The sequence below is a fragment of the Typopeltis vanoorti genome, chromosome 1 (genome assembly GCF_054136105.1).
Source record: "Typopeltis vanoorti isolate ZY-2024b chromosome 1, IOZ_Tvanoo_1.0, whole genome shotgun sequence".
In the NCBI taxonomy this organism is placed as follows: domain Eukaryota; kingdom Metazoa; phylum Arthropoda; class Arachnida; order Uropygi; family Thelyphonidae; genus Typopeltis; species Typopeltis vanoorti.
Genome location: NC_143549.1, coordinates 73,109,245 through 73,128,087, shown reverse-complemented (window position 1 = coordinate 73,128,087; position 18,843 = coordinate 73,109,245). Strand labels below are relative to the sequence as shown.

The 18,843-nt window shown below is 35.5% G+C and overlaps 1 protein-coding gene across 1 annotated transcript in view; it reads left to right on the top strand.

Annotated features, from left to right (window-relative positions):
- The window catches only part of Cont (Contactin), a 458,021-nt gene that overhangs the window by 210,710 nt on the left and 228,468 nt on the right, over positions 1-18,843 (top strand). Inside the window, exon 10 of the mRNA XM_090391248.1 lies at positions 6,196-6,298. Coding sequence (XP_090247374.1) covers positions 6,196-6,298 — 103 coding nt within the window. The remainder of the gene's footprint in view (positions 1-6,195; positions 6,299-18,843) is intronic.

The window sequence follows — 18,843 nt, the reverse complement described above, 5'->3', positions numbered from 1 at the left end:
CAAAGCGCTGGGAGAAGAGGCAGTTAAAATTTTAACAGTTCTATGTCAGCAAATTTGGATCACAACTACATGGCCTAGGGCAGCATTTCTCAACCTTTCTAAGCCCAAGGACCAGTAAAATGCCTAAAGCAATTCTACGAACCACTAAGTTATGTAATTTTTAAATGCATGTGGGTATTACCAACATTTACAACATATACATATTAATAGTAACAACTTGACAAGTAACAGACTGATTTGGAGTAATGATGTAAATTTTTCATGTAGTACTATCATATCCTGTACACCCCCTTGAGGGTACATGGCAGGAATTTGATGATGATGATAATGATGACATATTACATATTTACATACAACATTTACACATTACATTCACATACAACATTTTGCATATATATAAACCTTTACAAAAACATATGGAAACATAATTATGTTGGAAGTAAACGATTAAAAGTGTATTATCACTGAACAAAGTTTTAATTTTTATTAAACAAATAAAAATATCAGTTTCCGATTTGTTGTAGGTAAACGAATGGATATGTTAGCACTGTCCGGCTGATATCTCCCATTGATCTTCTCACAGCAACTTTTATATTTTATATGGTATCCCCATTCATCTGCCCACACTCATTAAGCTCACCCCACAACAACATTTTTAAGCGTTGGTACCATGGGCAAATGAATGGGAAATGTCAGTACCATCCCACTGAGACCCTCATTCATCTGTCCAGAAAGACGTTTATCTTTAAACCCCATTCATCTACCTACAACATCTTTTATATTTTGTATGTTGTCCCCATTCCCACAACAACTTTTATCTTCACCTACTCTCTGATTCGACCTGTAACATGTAAATTGTTTCATTTGCTAAGTGCATTGTAAGACAAGGGAAAAGGTTGTTGTTATCGTACTCCATTCATCATAATACTGAATATGAACTTGACATCCCTTGTCCTGTCCAAATCATCCTCTGCATATACCCAAAAATTTCACTCAGAACATCCCAAAGCCATTAATGCCCATCCACACATACGCGCGCGCACGCATGCGCTTCCGGCCTATACGAATCCCCTTATTTCCCTGAGGAATTTTCCATGACCAGCAAAAAAATTTAAGACATCCTGTTATGTGAGGTCATTCCCGATATCTATAAACAGTCCAGCCACGATGTCAGTCGCCAAGTGCCATTCATGTGGTTGGTATCATTTTCCTGCGAACGACCGTATGCCGAATATACCGTATGCATGTGATTTGTACTAATCGTGTTATGATGGTTGTTTTAATTATATCCGTCCTGTTTTATCCAGAGAAACAACAGTGGTCATCGTAAATCTGGCAGATTGATTAATCGTGTGGTGGTTTTATTTACATCCGTCCTATGTGATGCATATTTCTGTACAATTCATGACTGTATGGATGTTGTTGTCTGCATGTGATGGATTCGGTGTGCTCGGATGCATATTCCCGTAAGCGACCATACGAGATACAGTACTTGGCTAAACGGGATGCAGGCAGCTATTCTCCTCGCCAGCAGAGCTGAGCTTCACCGTGACGTCACTTTGCGTAACTTTGGTTTCATCCTCGATTTTGTCCAATTTTGGAAATGGATTAATTCCAAAACCAGTAACGAGAATAATCGGAAACTGTAGTCCAAATAAATAATATGATATAATTATCTTACTGCTTACTTTTAATGAGATGGTTCAGCTTCTCGGCTTTTGTAGAATTGCTGGATATCTGGCTCTATATTGGTCAACTTCAGTTGGCGATCGGCACACACACACACTAAGACGATTTCTGTATTTTGTTTTTATTAGAAGGAACGATGAAAATCCTTTCTCACAAATATAGGTTGTAGATAGAAAACTGCATGACGATTTTCAGTGCTTCTTCAGATAATTCGGGAAATTAACTTCTCACTGAAGGCGAGTTCCAAAATTGTGCCAAACCAAGATCACGGAATTGCATTTTAAGTCCACTGTCACTTGAAAGCTCAATTAATTGTTCTTTTTTCGATAATGAAAGTCGTTCTTGTGACTGCAAGCCTGAAATGGATCACGAACTCACAGAAATTTCTTATAAAAGTTATTCGGAAAATATGTTTCAAAATTCCGTTTCAGATATTTGAGGCGATCAGAAACTCAGAATCAACAAAAATATCACTTTCCACTAAAAAGGATTTCAATTTTGGAAAAGGTGCAAACTGTCTGTCTTTTACATAATTAATCCATAAAACCAGTTTTTTCTTGAATGCTTTTATTCTATTGTAGGCATCAAGAACAGTTAAAGAATTTTCCTGAAGGGAGAGATTTAGTTTATTTAATTTCAAAAAAAAATGTTTGAAAGTTTATTTAATTTCAAAAAAAAAAAAAATTAATACCATGCTTCGTTAACAAGGAGTGATGCGAAATCAGAATTACGTTCATTTACAAATAATGAAACTTTGTGCCTTAATTGAAATTACCTTGTTAGTACTTTGCCACTGGAAAGCCAGCGAATTTCAGAATGAAGCAAAAGTTGTATATATTCACTGCCCATTTCATTGCAAAGTACTGAAAATAACCTGTTATTTAATGATTGAGCTTTAATAAAATAAACTAACTTTACAGCATTGTATAGCACAGTTTTAAATTCTGGTGGCATTCCTTTGGAGGCTAACACTTTCATATGTATGAAACCCTGTACCCAATCCATATCCGAAGCTACTTCCTTGACCATAGAAACAATCCCACTATGCCTGCCGATAAGGGCATGAGCTCCATCCAAACAGAAGCCTATACATTTTTCACACTGGATCCCTTTGTGTATTATGTAATTATTGAGTGTGTGAAATATTTCTTCTCCAATTGTTCGGGATGGTAAAGTTCTACAAAACAGAATATCATCATAAATGTTGTTATCATGTGCATATCTTACGTACCATATTAACTGTGCATATTTGTAACATCAGTAGTCTCGTCTATTTGTAACACATAATAAGGGCTCTTCCTAACTCTTCCTAACTCGATTAACTGAGATTCTACGTCACCTGCCATATCATTAATTCTGCGACCGACAGTATCATTTGAAAGAGGATTCAAATCAACATCTTTTAGTAACTTGTTACCATGCATAGTTTTTACCATATCTTTTATAGCTGGGAGTAGCAAATTTTCCCCGATAAAATGAGGTTTCCCTGTTATCACTATGTGCAAACTTAAGAGATAGGATGCTTCCAGTGCCTTGCTATTAATGGAACCCATAGCTGAAACTATATCTTTCTCATGATTTAATGTCCATAAGCATCACTGAAAAAATTCATTTGGCTTATTTTCACATCACAATGTTTAGTTTCTAAATGTCGTCGGAGTTTCGCAGGTTTCATGCACTTGTTCAACAACACTTCATAACAAAAAACACATTGAGATTTCTGTTCACTTTCATCTCTACACCAAGTAAACCCGATTTCCAAATACGAACTGTTATATTTCCTATTGTATTTTTTCTTTGAACTTCTTGTTTCTTCTACTTTAATAGTATCAGATTTACTCGCCGTTACAATACATGTATCACAATTAGGGTTAGCATCACCTGTTTCATTTGCTTTGCTTTTCAAAGTCCTAGTTCTAAGCCACTTTTCCATTATTAAAAAAATGTTTCCGTAATATATATAAATACTGGGGTTAACTCACAACACACTTTGTCCAAGTATCATTTAGCACTTCTGAAGGTATACTGAGCCTTGGTTGAAGGAGGGAAACCTTCAGTAATAAAAATTAATAAACAACAAGCAATTGGACATGCTTGTATTCGTTATTATTCGTCATTCTGCCGCTACAAATTATTGTAGTGCCAGAATAACGAGTAATAAAAGAGATGTGAAGTGAACAACAATATAGTTTTATTGCTTCCACCTTTGAACATTCTGACGTTATTTTTGTTTTTTAAGTCTCCATTTGATTTCAATTTTTACTTAGTTATTCAATTTTATTTTGTTTGGATAATTAAAAAAAATATATTTATTTAATTAATTTAAGTGTCTGTCTGTGGACCACCTGTGGTACGTGGACCACAGGTTGAGAAACACTGGCCTAGAGAATGGAAAAAATCAGTTTATATACCTTTATTGAAGAAAGTTGATGCAAGAGAGTGCAAAAATTACAGAACTATAGCATTGATTTCTCATACAAATAAAGTCTTACTCAAGATCATTCAGAAAAGACTGAAACCATTCATTAAGAGAGAAATGCCAGATGAACAGGCAGGATTTCGAAAAGGAGAGGAACAAGAGATCAAATCGCCAATGTGAGATGGATAATAGAAAGAGCACAGGAATATCACAAGAATGCCTACCTTTGTTTCCTTGACTATAGCAAGGCTTTTGACTCTGTAGATTATGTGAAACTGTGGAATGTGTTAAGAACAATGGGAGTCGCAGAGCATTTCATTATCCTTCTGAGGAATCTTTATTATGAACAAGAAGCTACTGTCCAAACAGATCTTGGAGAAACTCCAAGGTAAAGGGTAATGGGGTGCAACGATAGGTAAAGGGTAAATGCGACAAGGATGTATTTTATCTCCGTACCTGTTTAACTTGTACAGCGAATACATTTTAAGAATGGCAGGGATGGAGGAGTCTTCAGTTGGAATTAAAATTGGCGGAAAAAATATTAATAATTTGAGGTATGCAGATGATACCACCTTGCTAGCAGAATGCAAAGAAGATTTAGAGGAACTTATTATGAAAGTTAAAGAAGAAAGTGCTGATATGGTCTTAAACTTAACCTCAAGAAGACAAAAGTTATGGCAACAGGTGAACTTAATGATTTTGAAGTAGATGGGGAGAAAATGGAAGCAGTTAACAATTTTGTGCTCCTAGGATGCTGAATTGATAAAGATGGTTATTGTACTGATGAAGTTAGAAGAAGATTATTACTCGGAAAGAAAGTAATGACAAATTTAAGCAAGATCTTTAAAGATAAAGATATTAGCCTCACAACAAAAATCAGAATCGTGAAAACAATGTTATTCCCTGTGGTACTGTATGAATGTGAAAGTTGGACCCTGAGAAAGAATGGAAGAAGGAAGATAGATAGATGCATTTGAATTATGGATTTGGAGATGCTTACTAAGAATACCATGGACTGCAAAGCAAACCAATAAATCAGTGATAGACAGAATAAAGCCAGATTGCTCCCTTGAAGCTATGATCGTCAAGCAAGAAATGTCATACTTCGGACATATTATGTGAGCAAATGAGTCTGAAGAAGATGATGATGCTTGATAAAGTTGATGGAAGCAGGAGAAGAGGAAAACCAAGAATTAGATGGGTGGATGGAGTTAAAGAAGCAACTGGAGTGCGCTTGGAGGTTCTGAAAGACATGGTCAGGGACAGATCGGAATGGAGAGTGTATGTTCATGGAGTCGCCAGGAGTCGGAAACGACTCGATGGAACATAACACACACACACACATGCTTGGTGAACAAAGCTCTCTCTCTCTCTCTCTCTCTATAAATTAAAGATGCCAAGAAATTAAATTCTTGGTTTAATTCTTTATCCAAGTGTTAACAAACATAGTTTTTGTGTGAAGTAACTTCACGACTGGGCAACTTGTATATAGAGGCTAATGACTCAATCACTTCCCTTAATATCCCATAATGCAAAGCACATATCCTTGCAGACATGTATAATGCTATGCATTAACAGGAAATGGTCACTACTCAGCTCAGTTTTGATCTTTATTGAGGTCTCATAAGTGGGAGCCAGACCCAGAAGTGATACCAAGGTTGAAGTAATGCAGAAGTCATATTTCCATATGTAAGTAGCCAAAAGGTGTCATACCTTATTACTAAAATTCTCTGGATTAGAGATAGATGTTGAAAGTTTTTTCACAAGTTCATTTACCCAACATACTGATGCTGACTACAGAGCTTCCTATAATCACCTGCTTTATATTTTCACATATATCCATTTTTGGGAGTGACCTTTTTTTGTTTTACCACTTCCCAAACAAGTACCTCATGATCACTCTCACCACTCATGAGAAGCAAAATGAAAGTCACTAACAATCTAGAACATTTTCCCCAAAGAGTTTGTCGTGGTGAGGATAGGCTAGACTTATATATGAATTTTGAAACCTTATTTTTTCATGATTCAATCTTTTATAAAAGCTGCAGGGTTTTAAATTAAATAGTTTATTTTAATATATTTAATAGCAAGTGGACAAAAGCTTTTATTTCCAAACAACTTTCCAAAGGCTTTTCCTGAGGCTCCTTTAGCTGGTGAAGATGTCCGTTTAGAGTGTGTAGCTTATGGCTAGTGAGTATAGTTTTGGTACAAAAATCATATAATGTATATTCCTTAGAGATAATCTAATTGAAAACAAAGTTTTTACAAATAAAGTATTTTTATTGAAAGACTTTATGAAAATAGCATGTGAGGAATTTTTCTGCAGTGAGTGGAGATCAACAGATCTGATTTTTCCAGCAGAAAGGAATCTGTAATTTTCTCTAAATTAATACATACATTTGAATTTGATCTAGCTTGCAGGGAAACTTAATAAGGTTCCTTGCAGCCTTTCAATTAATGATGAGTTATTTCTTCTCAGATGCAGCAGAGTTTTCTCTCAGAAATTCAGGTTTTCCCCTACCTCTGTAAAATATACAACCTTGCCAGTGAATATGTTTGCACACAAACACAAATATTTACTCACCTAATGGCATTATCTGCATAGACATTAATGCTAAATAATCAAAATATATTATATTGTATTATAATATAATATAATTATATTATATAGTTAGATCTTAGATCTTGCAGCAAAGTCATAGACAGAAACAACTCCCCTCATAATAAACCCTTGCTACCACTCATCGAGAATCCTGTTATTTCCAAACCAGTCCTAGTTTCTAGTCCTTACCAACTTCTACACCACCCTATCCGCATTTCCTGATACACAGACTAGTTTGTAATTTGATGCCCATCTTATAACTCCCCACTTCTCTTTCTGCAGGGAAATAAACTTTCCTTCCATCTTATTTGCTTTGGAATGCTTTTTTTGTTATAAGATGCTTGCTAAATCAGCATGTTAAAAAGCACAATTAATTCCCTGGAACATTTCTTTAGAACACTCAGTAGTATGCAGTGAAGTCCTGTTGTCTTATCTCTTGCCATTTATTTATAGGTTTTCAGTAAATGATTAGCCATTTGATCAGGAGTTATCTCTGGTGGTTTGTATGTTGTGGTTATCCCCCTCTCCCTAATTTTCTCGGAAGTGACCAGCTTTTCCAGCTAGATTTGGTGAAGTCCAGTTCATGGATGGTTGAGATCCATCTTTCCTTTCTGTTTTTGTCAAGCGTTGCTATAAGCTCCTTCGCAATAGTTGGGTCTTCATTTTTTTCATATTTGGCTAAAAGTTCCTCGGTGTCCCTACTCCAGCATGGGATGTATTGTTTTCTGTAGCCTCTAGAAATAGAAGCTTGGGCTGCAGTTTTGATTAGTTTAACAAATCTGGGATAGTAATTAGCGATGGTGGTATTGCTGTAATAATTTGCTCAATTTGCTTTTCAAATATATTCCAGTTGGATCTGCGAAAGTTCCATCTAGCAATAGGTGTTTCACTGATGATTGGGATTGATGTACCTGTCTCTCTTAGTAGGACAATCCTGGCTGTTAGAGAATCTGTTGAGGATGGTTCTGGTTGTTGGCCAGAGGGTGGTCTTCAGAGTCTTTAGAGACTGTGCACAGATCAGGGTGTAGGTTCTGTTCCATCTGGCTGAGTGAAGAGTGCCTTATTGCTTGGCATCGTATATCAAATACAGGTTGTATGTATCCATCCAGTTAACTAGATTATCACCATTCTGGTTGTTAGAGGAATAGCCCCACATGATGTGATGAGAGTTGAAGTCACCAACATAGATAGCAGGGTGAGGTGGCAGCCGGTCCATCTGGTCAGGCCAGGATTGCAATGGTGGTTTGAAGATGTTGTAGATGGAGATATTTTGAATTTTAATATGTATGGAGTATTCGGCTTCAGGCATGCATGGGTTATGTCATTGAGACCAGGATGGATGGGTGTTGGGGGGGAGGGGGAGGAATATTATTCTATAACAATAATAGGAAGGAGAACAAAAGACTGATTGTTCTAGAATGGGAAGTTTATAATATTAAATAACTGTAATGTTAATAAGGTTGTAGGACTGGATGGGATTTTCACTACATATATTATTGAAATGCATGAAAGAGCTGGTAATGCTCGACTTGGTTGTTCATTAGGAGTGTGGCAACAACAAGAACACTCCCAGTAGAGAATGGAAAGAAGGAAAAGTGGTGCCATGTAAGGGGGAATCCAAATCAGTAGTGTTGAACAATAGGCTAGGCCAGTGTCAGTCTTATAGAATCCACTATACTTATAGTAACATTCACCGTTATACTTATAGGTGAAGCTATTACAATAGAAACCTGGGGTGTATTATTCTGAAAAATGAAGTTGATGAATGTCTAACCGCAGGATTTTGTTCTGTGAACACTGTAGTTTAATTTGTATATCAGTGATATAATTCAGAGTGTGAGAGGAGAGATTCATTTATTTGCTGATGATGCTAAATCAGGAACAGCACTGTCAGGAAGTTCTGTTGTGATGATGTAGTTAAAGGATTTATGCTAAAAAAATTGATATCCAATAATGGCAACCTGAAAGTAAAAGTAGTTGCATAATGAAAATTCCTACAGAAATCCTAGTGTTTTTGATATATATATTGTTGAAATTAGGGTTTACTCGGGATGTATACATTTATAAAAATAAATTTAACTGACTAGAACCCGAGAAAGTATAACAAAAACCTTTAATACATCACAACTAGTTTCATCGGTGATCCGACTTCTTCAGGTGAGAAATAAAAAACATAAGATATAAAATAACATGATAAAAAATGAACTTTCCAGCTTAATAAAAAGCAGAATAGTAACAGTCATATTTGAATAGGTGACTGCGTGCTACCGTTGGCATGAGTAGAATGTGTGCGACAGCTAATTTTTGAGCGCCAGTACTGGATTACTGTGCTATGGGAATCAGGCAAATTGTAGCTAAGATTATTGTTTAAATGTGAAGGGTCCAGAACTATTTCTTTTGATTCGATAATTCTTCTTTCGAATTCATCCTTGCAAATATATAAATTAGTAGTGCGTTCCCAGTCAACTTGATGTGGCTGTTCTTCAAGGTTAGAGTTTGCCGAGAAAAGGACATGACTTGAAAGGGCGCTCGCTCGTGCTCTATTGTAGGAGATGTCACGTCTGTGTTCCTCAAGACGAAGTGAAACAGATTTATCTGTCTGGCCAAAATAAGGTCGACCACAGCCGCACAAAACTTTATAAACACCAGGAAAATGCAGATGGTTGTGTTTTGGTTTTGTATGTATATATATATATATATATATATATATATATATATATATACAAAAGGAGATGTATATATATATCTGCTACGAAGATAAAATATACAAACAAACTAGCAGTTTAGCTATGGGCAGCCCTCTATCTCCAGTCTTAGCTAACTTTTTTCTAGAAGATTTTGAAGAGAAAGCTATTTCCTCAGCTGCTTTGAAACCTAAACTGTGGTTACGTTACATTGATGACGTCTTCCTTATTTGAGGACATAGTTTAGAGGAACTGCAAAACTTCCTAAACCATTTAAATAACCAACATCAAAACATTAAATTCACATCAGAACTAGAGATTAACGGCGTTCTCCCCTTCTTGGATCTCAAGATCAGTAGATTTCCTGACTGTCTTAAATTTTCAATTTTTCGAAAAACCACCCACACTGATAGATATTTGCATGGTTCTTCTCATCACTTCCCACCTCAGAAACTGGGCATCATCTCCACCCTCGCCCATCGAGCAAGATGTCTCATTTCCACAGAAGAAGACCTTCAAACAGAGCTTAACTTCCTAAAAAACACCTTCTTAAATAATGGATATTCATCTCGTAACATCACTAAACGTTTGAGGCCACGCCAACATCCTCGACAAGAAGATGACTCCAACCCTATCACTCATATACAGTTACCTTTTATCAGCACTCTTACCCCAAAACTAGCTAAGATTTTGAAAAAATTCAACATAAAGACCGACTATACTACGCTGCCAAAACTTCGTTCTTTTCTGAGTCGACCAAAACCAAAACACAACTATCTGCATTTTCCTGGTGTTTATAAAGTTTTGTGCGGCTGTGGTCGACCTTATTTTGGCCAGACAGATAAATCTGTTTCACTTCGTCTTGAGGAACATAGACGTGACATCTCCTACAATAGAGCACGAGCGAGCGCCCTTTCAAGTCATGTCCTTTTCTCGGCAAACTCTAACCTTGAAGAACAGCCACATCAAGTTGACTGGAAACGCACTACTAATTTATATATTTGCAAGGATGAATTCGAAAGAAGAATTATCGAATCAAAAGAAATAGTTCTGGACCCTTCACATTTAAACAATAATCTTAGCTACAATTTGCCTGATTCCCAAAGCGCAGTAATCCAGTACTGGCGCTCAAAAATTAGCTGTCGCACACATTCTACTCATGCCAACGGTAGCATGCGGTCACCTATTCAAATATGACTGTTACTGTTCTGCTTTTTATTAAGCTGGAAAGTTCATTTTTTACCGTGTTATTTTATATCTTATGTTTTTTATTTCTCACCTGAAGAAGTCGGATCACCGATGAAACTAGTTGTGATGTATTAAAGGTTTTTGTTATACTTTCTTGGGTTCTAGTCAGTTAAATTTATTTTTATAAATATATATATATATATATATATATATATATACAAAACACGAGGCTAATCTTCTTGAATGGCAGTCAGTCTCAAGTAGAGTCATGTGGGCAAATATGAGAATGGGGAACTGGACAATGAGACTTATTTGTGCCTATGGTCCCACAGAAGGTTCTACTAAGGTAGAAGTGGAGGAATTTTTTGACGCTTTAGAAAAAGCAACTGACACAATGAAAAAGGAAAAGTTGGTCCTTGTTGGGGATCTAAATAGCAGAGTAGGAAATGATTATGAGACATACAAAAATATTTTGGGAAAATTTGGAGAAAAGAGCAAAGCTAATAATAATGGCAAATATCTGTTGGATTTCTGCTCAGGACATGGACTGGTTATTACTAACACCATATTCCAACATAAAAATGTGCACAAATTCACATGGAGAGAAGAGGCTAGGAATAAGAAAAGTCTCATTGACTATGTTATTGTTGATAGTGATGTTTTCTCCTTGTGCAGGACACAAGCGTGTACAGAGGATTTGAAATTGGAAGTGATCACTATTTAGTCTTGAGCAAGATAAAATTGAATTTCATATTGAAAAGAATAACATGTAAGAAAGTTTTAAAGCGAATAAAAGTTGAGCAGCTCTCAGATGTGAACTGTAGACTAAAATACAGAAAGATTATTGAAAAGAAAATGAAAGAGTTTGAGAACAGGAATCAAACCTTGGAGATTCAGTGGTAAACTCTGAAGAAAACATTGATTGATTCTGCCAGAGAGGCATGTGGTGAGGTTGTGTGCAAGGATAAAAAAATCAGAACTCCCTGGTGGAATCAGGAAGTTAAAGAGGCAGTGAAGGAAAAGAAGAAAGCATATCAAAAATTCCTGGCAAATAAGTCAGCTTTTACTCTTACAGAATACAGAGACAAATGTAAGAAAGCTAAACAGTGTGTAAAACTAGCTAAACAAAAGTCATGGGAGGACTTTGGCAAGAATATAGAAAATAAATATCAAGAAGGTGGGAAAATATTCTGCAGGTTGTTGAAGAAGCTTAGGAATGGAGGAAAGAGTGCTGTAAAAGGAGTTAGAGATGATAAAGGTGACATGAAAATGGGAGAAAAAGATATCCTTCAAGTATGGAGTAAATACTTTGAAAAACTGCTAAATGAAACAAGCAGTGATGACAGCCACTGATAAAAAAACACTGACCAGGCATGCAGTCAGGAATACATATCCATACTTGAAGTAGAAAAAGCCATCAAAGGCTTGAAATGTGGAAAGGCAGCAGGAGTAGATGATATTCGACCAGAAATGCTGAAGTATGGTGGTATAAAAGTCTTACAGTGGCTGCACTGCATAATTCAGAAAGCCTGGACAGAGGGACGAATTCCCGATGATTGGAGTAGAGCTCTCATAGTACCCATATATAAAAAGGGAAATAAAACTGAATATGAGAATTACAGAGGTATTTCCCTACTGAGTGTTCCTGGCAAGATCTATGCAAGTATACTTGAGAAACGGTTGAGAAGAATTGTGGAAGAAAAGCTTGGTGAAGAACAAGCTGGATTCAGGCCAAATAGAAACTGTCAGGAACAGATCTTCACTTTACGACAAATAGTCGAGAAAGCATGGGAATATAACAAAGATCTGTATTTAAGTTTTGTCGATTTGGAAAAGGCATATGACAAGGTGCCAAGAGAGAAGCTATTCAATATGCTACAGCTATATGGTGTCAATGGGGCATTATATCAAGCAATACTTAGTCTTTTTTTCAATTGTAAGTCAGCAGTTAGAATTGAAGGAAGTACAGGAAGATGGTTTAATGTTAAATCTGGTGTGAGACAAGGATGTACATTATCTCCTCTGTTATTCATTATCTATATGGATCACATTATGAAGAAAAGTGGTATTAAACCTGATATTGAAATTGGATATGTTAATGTCAGCTCTTTGCTATATGTGGATGATGTTATACTTCTAAATAAATCCGCTACAAGTCTGCAAGATTCTCTGACTAAATTGAATAGCTGTTGTAATAGATATGGTGTGAAGGTCAGCAATAAAAAGACAACATACATATCTACTACATCTTCCTTATACCCTCTTTTACCTTGCGGTGTCGAGGGTCCGTTGATCATCGGACCTCACTCCGTTCACAGGATAAGGTGGTCAGCCTTATGCCCCGGTGTATCCTATGGCCTGTAGTGTTGAGTTCTCAAGGCCAGTTTGTCTGCATTGCGGGATGAAAAACCGCAGAATAAACTGGGGAAAAAACCCTGCTGTCCACGCCCAAGACTGGCTAACTTGGCTAATGATGAGGAAGATCCTTCAGCTCCTCATGTCACCGACGGGAATCGAACCTAGGACACTCCTTCCCCAGGCATATGGTTGCGAAAAGACAAAGACAATGAAAATAGGCAGAATCATTGAAAATATCAACTGTGTTGTGAATGGAGAACCTGTGGAACAAGTAAAACATTTCAGCTATTTAGGCATGATTTTTACTGAAATGGTAAATTAAATATAGAAATAGACAACAGAATCAGCAAAGCTGGTATGGTGGGAAGTCAATTGAATAAATTCATATGGAATAAGAGAGAAATTAGTCGGAACAATAAATTAGCTGTATACAAGACAGTGTTCAAACCAGTTTTAACTTATGGATCTGAGAGATGGGTCAGAAGTAAAACACTTGACCAAAGATTAGAGACCGCAGGTATGAGAATCCTGAGAAAGATTAGAGGCGTGAACAGATGGCATCAATGGCAATATCATATTAAAAATGAGGATATTAGGAAAGAACTTGACATTGTCAGCATCCAGGAATGCGTTAGCAGAGCTAATCTCAGGTGGTATGGTCACTTAAATAGAATGGGAGAGGAAAGATTAGCTAAACAAGTGTTCTCTGCCAGGTTGGCAGGAAAACGACCCAGAGGAAGACCAAGATATAGGTGGATTGATACGGTACAGAGTGCCTTAAAGGATAGAAATATAAGATCTGATAATGTTGGAGTCTTGACAAGTAACAGACTGATTTGGAGGAAAATTGTAGATAGGAAGTTAGTAATGATGTAATTTTTTCATGTAGTACTGTCATATCCTGTACACCCCTTGAGGGTACATGGCAGGAATTTGATGATGATGATGATATATATATATATATATATATATATATATAAAAGGACTTTAGACTAAATACCATAAGTCAGATCGCTGAATGAATACAAAATGAATAATATAAAGTATCAAGACTAGAAGTAAGGTATAAGAACCAAATATCATAAATAAAAATATGCTGCTTGGGAGATGTGATTAATTATTCATTAATCTTACTTGATTTTTTTTTTTTTTTTTATAAAATTCATGTTAGTTTATTGTTAGTATTTTTATTTATTTTGTATACCACAAGATGTCAGGCTTGCGGGTTAAGTAGTTTTAGACTGATGTGGCTTACTATATATTCTTGATGATGATATTAATGGAAAGGTCAAAATGTCAAATTTGAATATTAAAGTTTTTATCTGAAATAGTAGTTGACTCCATAAATCCTGTATAATGACTAGAAGTATCAAGACTAGAAAGTAAGGTATAAGAACCAAATATCATAAATAAAAATATTAAATAAATAAAAAATAAAAATAATAAATAATGCTGTTCACTGCTTAATTTCATTGAATGAAATGTATAAAAGCTGCATAAGTAACAAAGTGTAAAGGAGTGTTTTGTATGATGGATGGTGAATGAGTATAATACGTTGCTGGAGTTTTGGATAAATGCTTCAGTGCTGAATAATTTCAGTGCAGGGTATGATAGTTATTGTTGTATGTGAGTGTTTGACCTCCCACAAGAAGTCCTCAGACTCCACACAGGCTTGGAAGTAATGCTGATGGTGAAGAGTCTAACTGCCTAATAGTTTCCAAAAGTTGGTTTGGGGCTGAAAGTGTTCTACCCACTTCCTTTGGGGAATGATATGTTGTTTTTTTTATTTTTATAAAATATATAAATCATTTTAATATATGTTTACTCTGTATCAGTTAGGATAATTATAGATATTAGACAAATACATGAACTGCATGGTAAATAATATGCAATGGCTGAATTAGGCAGTCTCAAGTAACGAATAATTTTCTCTTTCCTAGACAATGTGGGGAATGCATAAACGTACCAAGATACTAGCGTTAGACAATGTTGTTGTTAATGAAACATAAAATGATGACAGAATGCTTCTGATTTTCTGGCTTTTCTCTCATGCTTTTGCAGTGTTTTGCTATAATATTTTATTCTTGATTAATATATCATCACGAAATTCCTGATATGTACATTTGAAGAGTGTGTAAGATACTCGATAGTACTTATATGAAAAGTTATGTTATTACTAATTTTCTATTGACAATTTTTTTCCAAATTTTTGTAATCTGTGAAGATTTCAGTATTGTTAGATCTTCTATTTTGGTCTTCTAATGCATCAATCCATCTAGGTCTTAGTCTTCCTCTGGGTCTTTTTTTTCTACCATCCTTGCATTTAAAATCTGTTTTCCCATTCTGTTTGCCATATCACCTGAAATTAGCCCTTCTCACACATTCCTGAATGCTAACAATGTTTCAATCCTTCCTGATAACTTCATTTTGAATATGATTCTGTGACCTATCATGGTATCTATTTACTTGACTGATTTTTCTCAGAACTTATATATGTGATCTTTGACAAATTTTTCTCATAATCCATATAACTTTATTCAGTTGATTCCTTACCATACCAACTTAACTAATTCTGTTGTCTATTTTCATCTTTAACTTGCCATTTTTCTAAAAAAATTTATGTCTAAATAGCTGAAATGTTTACATTGGTTATAGGTTCTATGAGTTACTTGTTCCTGAATGGAACAAGTAAAACATACAGCATGTAATGATGTTTTCAGTGTTCCTGCCTATTTTCATAATGTTTGTATTTTTATTGCTGATTTTCGTGCCAAATTTGTTACAGCCATTCAGTTTAGTGTAGAAATCTGCACGCTTGTATTGAATTTATTTAAAAGTACAGCATCATCAGCATAATGTAAAGAGCTGAGATTAAAATTTAGCAGACAGCAGCATGAGTATGACTAGTTATAGACCAAGAAATGAATCACTATGCTTTTTAACGAATCCCAGGAGTATCGGAATAAGGGAGATGAAATTATTGCATCGATTGAGTTTAGTTGCTCAAAAATGGTTGAAATAAGTTAAACATGCTTGAATGAGAATGATATCATGACAGGAATAGAAATGGAAGGATTTGATGGTTTTCATGTGGATAGGAATGGCAAGAAAGGAGGGTGAGTACTGCTGATGATAGCAGAGGGAAATTATGTCCACATAATGTTGAGATACAAGGGAAAAAAAAGTAGCAGTTGTGTTGAAGCAGTATAGTGTGAGGTAGAGGTTAATAGAATGAGATATTTGCTTAGGTGTTGCTACAGGCTGGGTAATGTGGAGACAAAGAAATGTATAGGCAGCTTGGCTTAGTGAGCAAGCAAAGGGTTATTGTTATGAGTGATCCTCCACCTTCGTGTGGTTTCTCCTGTGAGTACCATTAATTAATGAGAAACCGAGCAGGATGGTTCAGCTTATGAACATCTGCAGACTTGGGCTCTCCCCCAGCTCTTGTCTCCCCCCCAGGTTCAGCCAGTCCAGCTGACAGTACCTGGCATGGACTCCTGCCTAGGATAACAGGTGAAGACAGAACAAGGATCAAAAACCTGGCATTAGGTATAAAACACATCTTCCAATATGCCCAGTCATCACAGAAATAATTGGAAGATGCCCATGCTGGAAGATTAGACCATCCCCACATCACCATGACAGTAAGGAAAAAGAGGAGCTGTATTTGCCAAGACGAAAATGGGCATAATCTGCCAACTCTGAAAAATCATTCCCAAACACATGAAGTTGCTATCTCAAATCCACCAGGAAGGATAGAAACAGATAATAATTTGGGAAAAGCCAACTGGGAAAGGACAAAATAAACAAACTTTGGATTGAGACTTATAATTGCAGAATCCTTAGGAAAGAGGAAGGTCTAGTGATGATTGAAGAAGAGTTCAACAATATAAATTGGGATATCATAGGACTCAGTGAAACAAAAAGAATAAGAGAGCACCTAGAACTCACAAGTGGAAACCTGCTCGGTGCATATGGAGAAGGTCCCCCTTCTCCATATGTACAGAGAATCATCACACTTATGCTTATAATTAGACTTACCATAAAAATTTTTTATCAAACCGGGACATTTTTGAGAGTTTGCTCAAAACAGAAGGTAACGCCTTCTATGCTAAGTATTTATGATTCAAAAGGCTAAATAACTGATTGGTTAACAAAAAACAACATTTCATATTAATAATTTTTAATTACTCTTAACTGAACATAACTTATTATTAAAAAGTTATTAATATTTATCACTGGCATGAACTTTCTTTAAAAATTATTTGTTATTTTTAATCGCGTCGAAAAATTCACTACAATTTAGTTCACTATTAAGTTTGCAGCGCAATACAGCTTTTACTGTTGATTCAGCCATTCTACCTCTTTCTTCAGACCATATGTTATTCATTATTGAGAATATCCTTTCAACAGGTGAAGATGTGCTTGGCAGGCTGAAAATATATTCTATAATTTGGACAAGATTGGGCAACGAAATATTCTTTTCTTTGAAATGACTGAATAGTTGTATCTATTTTTCTTCGCAACTTGTATTTTTCAAAATGTCATAGTTTGCCGACCAAAAAACTTTTGCAATCACTACTTCATCAAACAGTTCATCCATGCTTATTGCATTATTTGCAAGAGTTTCATTAATTTTTTCACCTGAAGCTTCAATTTCCAACCAAGTTAATTCATTGTTGTTTATTCAAGTAAAAGATTCTGCTCCACCAAAACTGTTTTCCCAAAGCTCAATGTAAGAAAGACATCAGTCATAAAATTTTGTAAACTCTTGTAGTATTGTATTAATATTAATACTTCCATTATTTTCCAGTATTCTAAAAAGCTTTTTTGCTTCTTGTGGTATAAATTTATTATCATGCCTTTCCTCAAGATTTGTTTTTAATTTTCTAATTTCAACGTCAATATCTGTTGCACTCGCTTTTGTACTTTCCATAATTAAGATAGATTTGTTAAACAATTTAAGTTGCCCGTATACAAACGTCAAATACATTTCATCACAGTCATTATCAAAGAACTGTTTTATCATCACCGGACAGTGTTCTTGTGAAATAAAATATGATTTCAGTGCCTCATAGATTTCAAGTATTCTGTCAATAGCTGGAAGTAGCGAAAGAAAACAGGTGTTTTGGCATATTGAAGAACCTTTTTATACTCTACATCTACAAATTCACAGAATGCTTTTAGTTGAGTGACTCAAACCATATAAATGGAACCATATTTCCATATAAATGTGGAAATATTTATAAATTTTGACTACTAAAGCTTCTATTTCAATAGGTAGAACATCAACTGCAGTTTGAAGACAGTTGTGAACGATGTGAGCACCGCAACCAATGCCCACAATATTTCTTCCTAGTTCCTTCTTCAATCGACTGTAAATATTGTTTTCTCCACTCTGTTTTACACCCCCAAAATTGGTATTGCAGTTATCTCCACAAAATCCAATAATTTTTTTTTGTTATATTATGAGTTTTCATAACTGACATTAAATGGTTTGTCAGTATTTCTGCAGTTTCACCAGGAACTGATTGAAAGTCTAAAAGTTTAATTTTTACTCCACAATCCGGTGTAAAATACTGCACAACACATGGCACAGTTTTAATTTCTTTCCTGTTGGAAGAATCAATTGATATCGTCATAAAATTTGTTTTGTTTAAATCTTCACAAAGTTGCTGAAACAACAGTGGCTCAATCACATTAACAATGACAGCTTCACATTTTGTTCTACCCAGTCTAAACTTTGTTTCAAAAAGCTTTGATATCAATTTAGATGAACAATCGGCAGACTTCAAGCTGAGATTATGAACAATCGGCAGACTTCAAGCTGAGATTGTGAATAGCAACATGAAATGCAAAAGTTGCTTCTTTAGTAGCTATTAAAAATTCTTTGTCACTTGGAT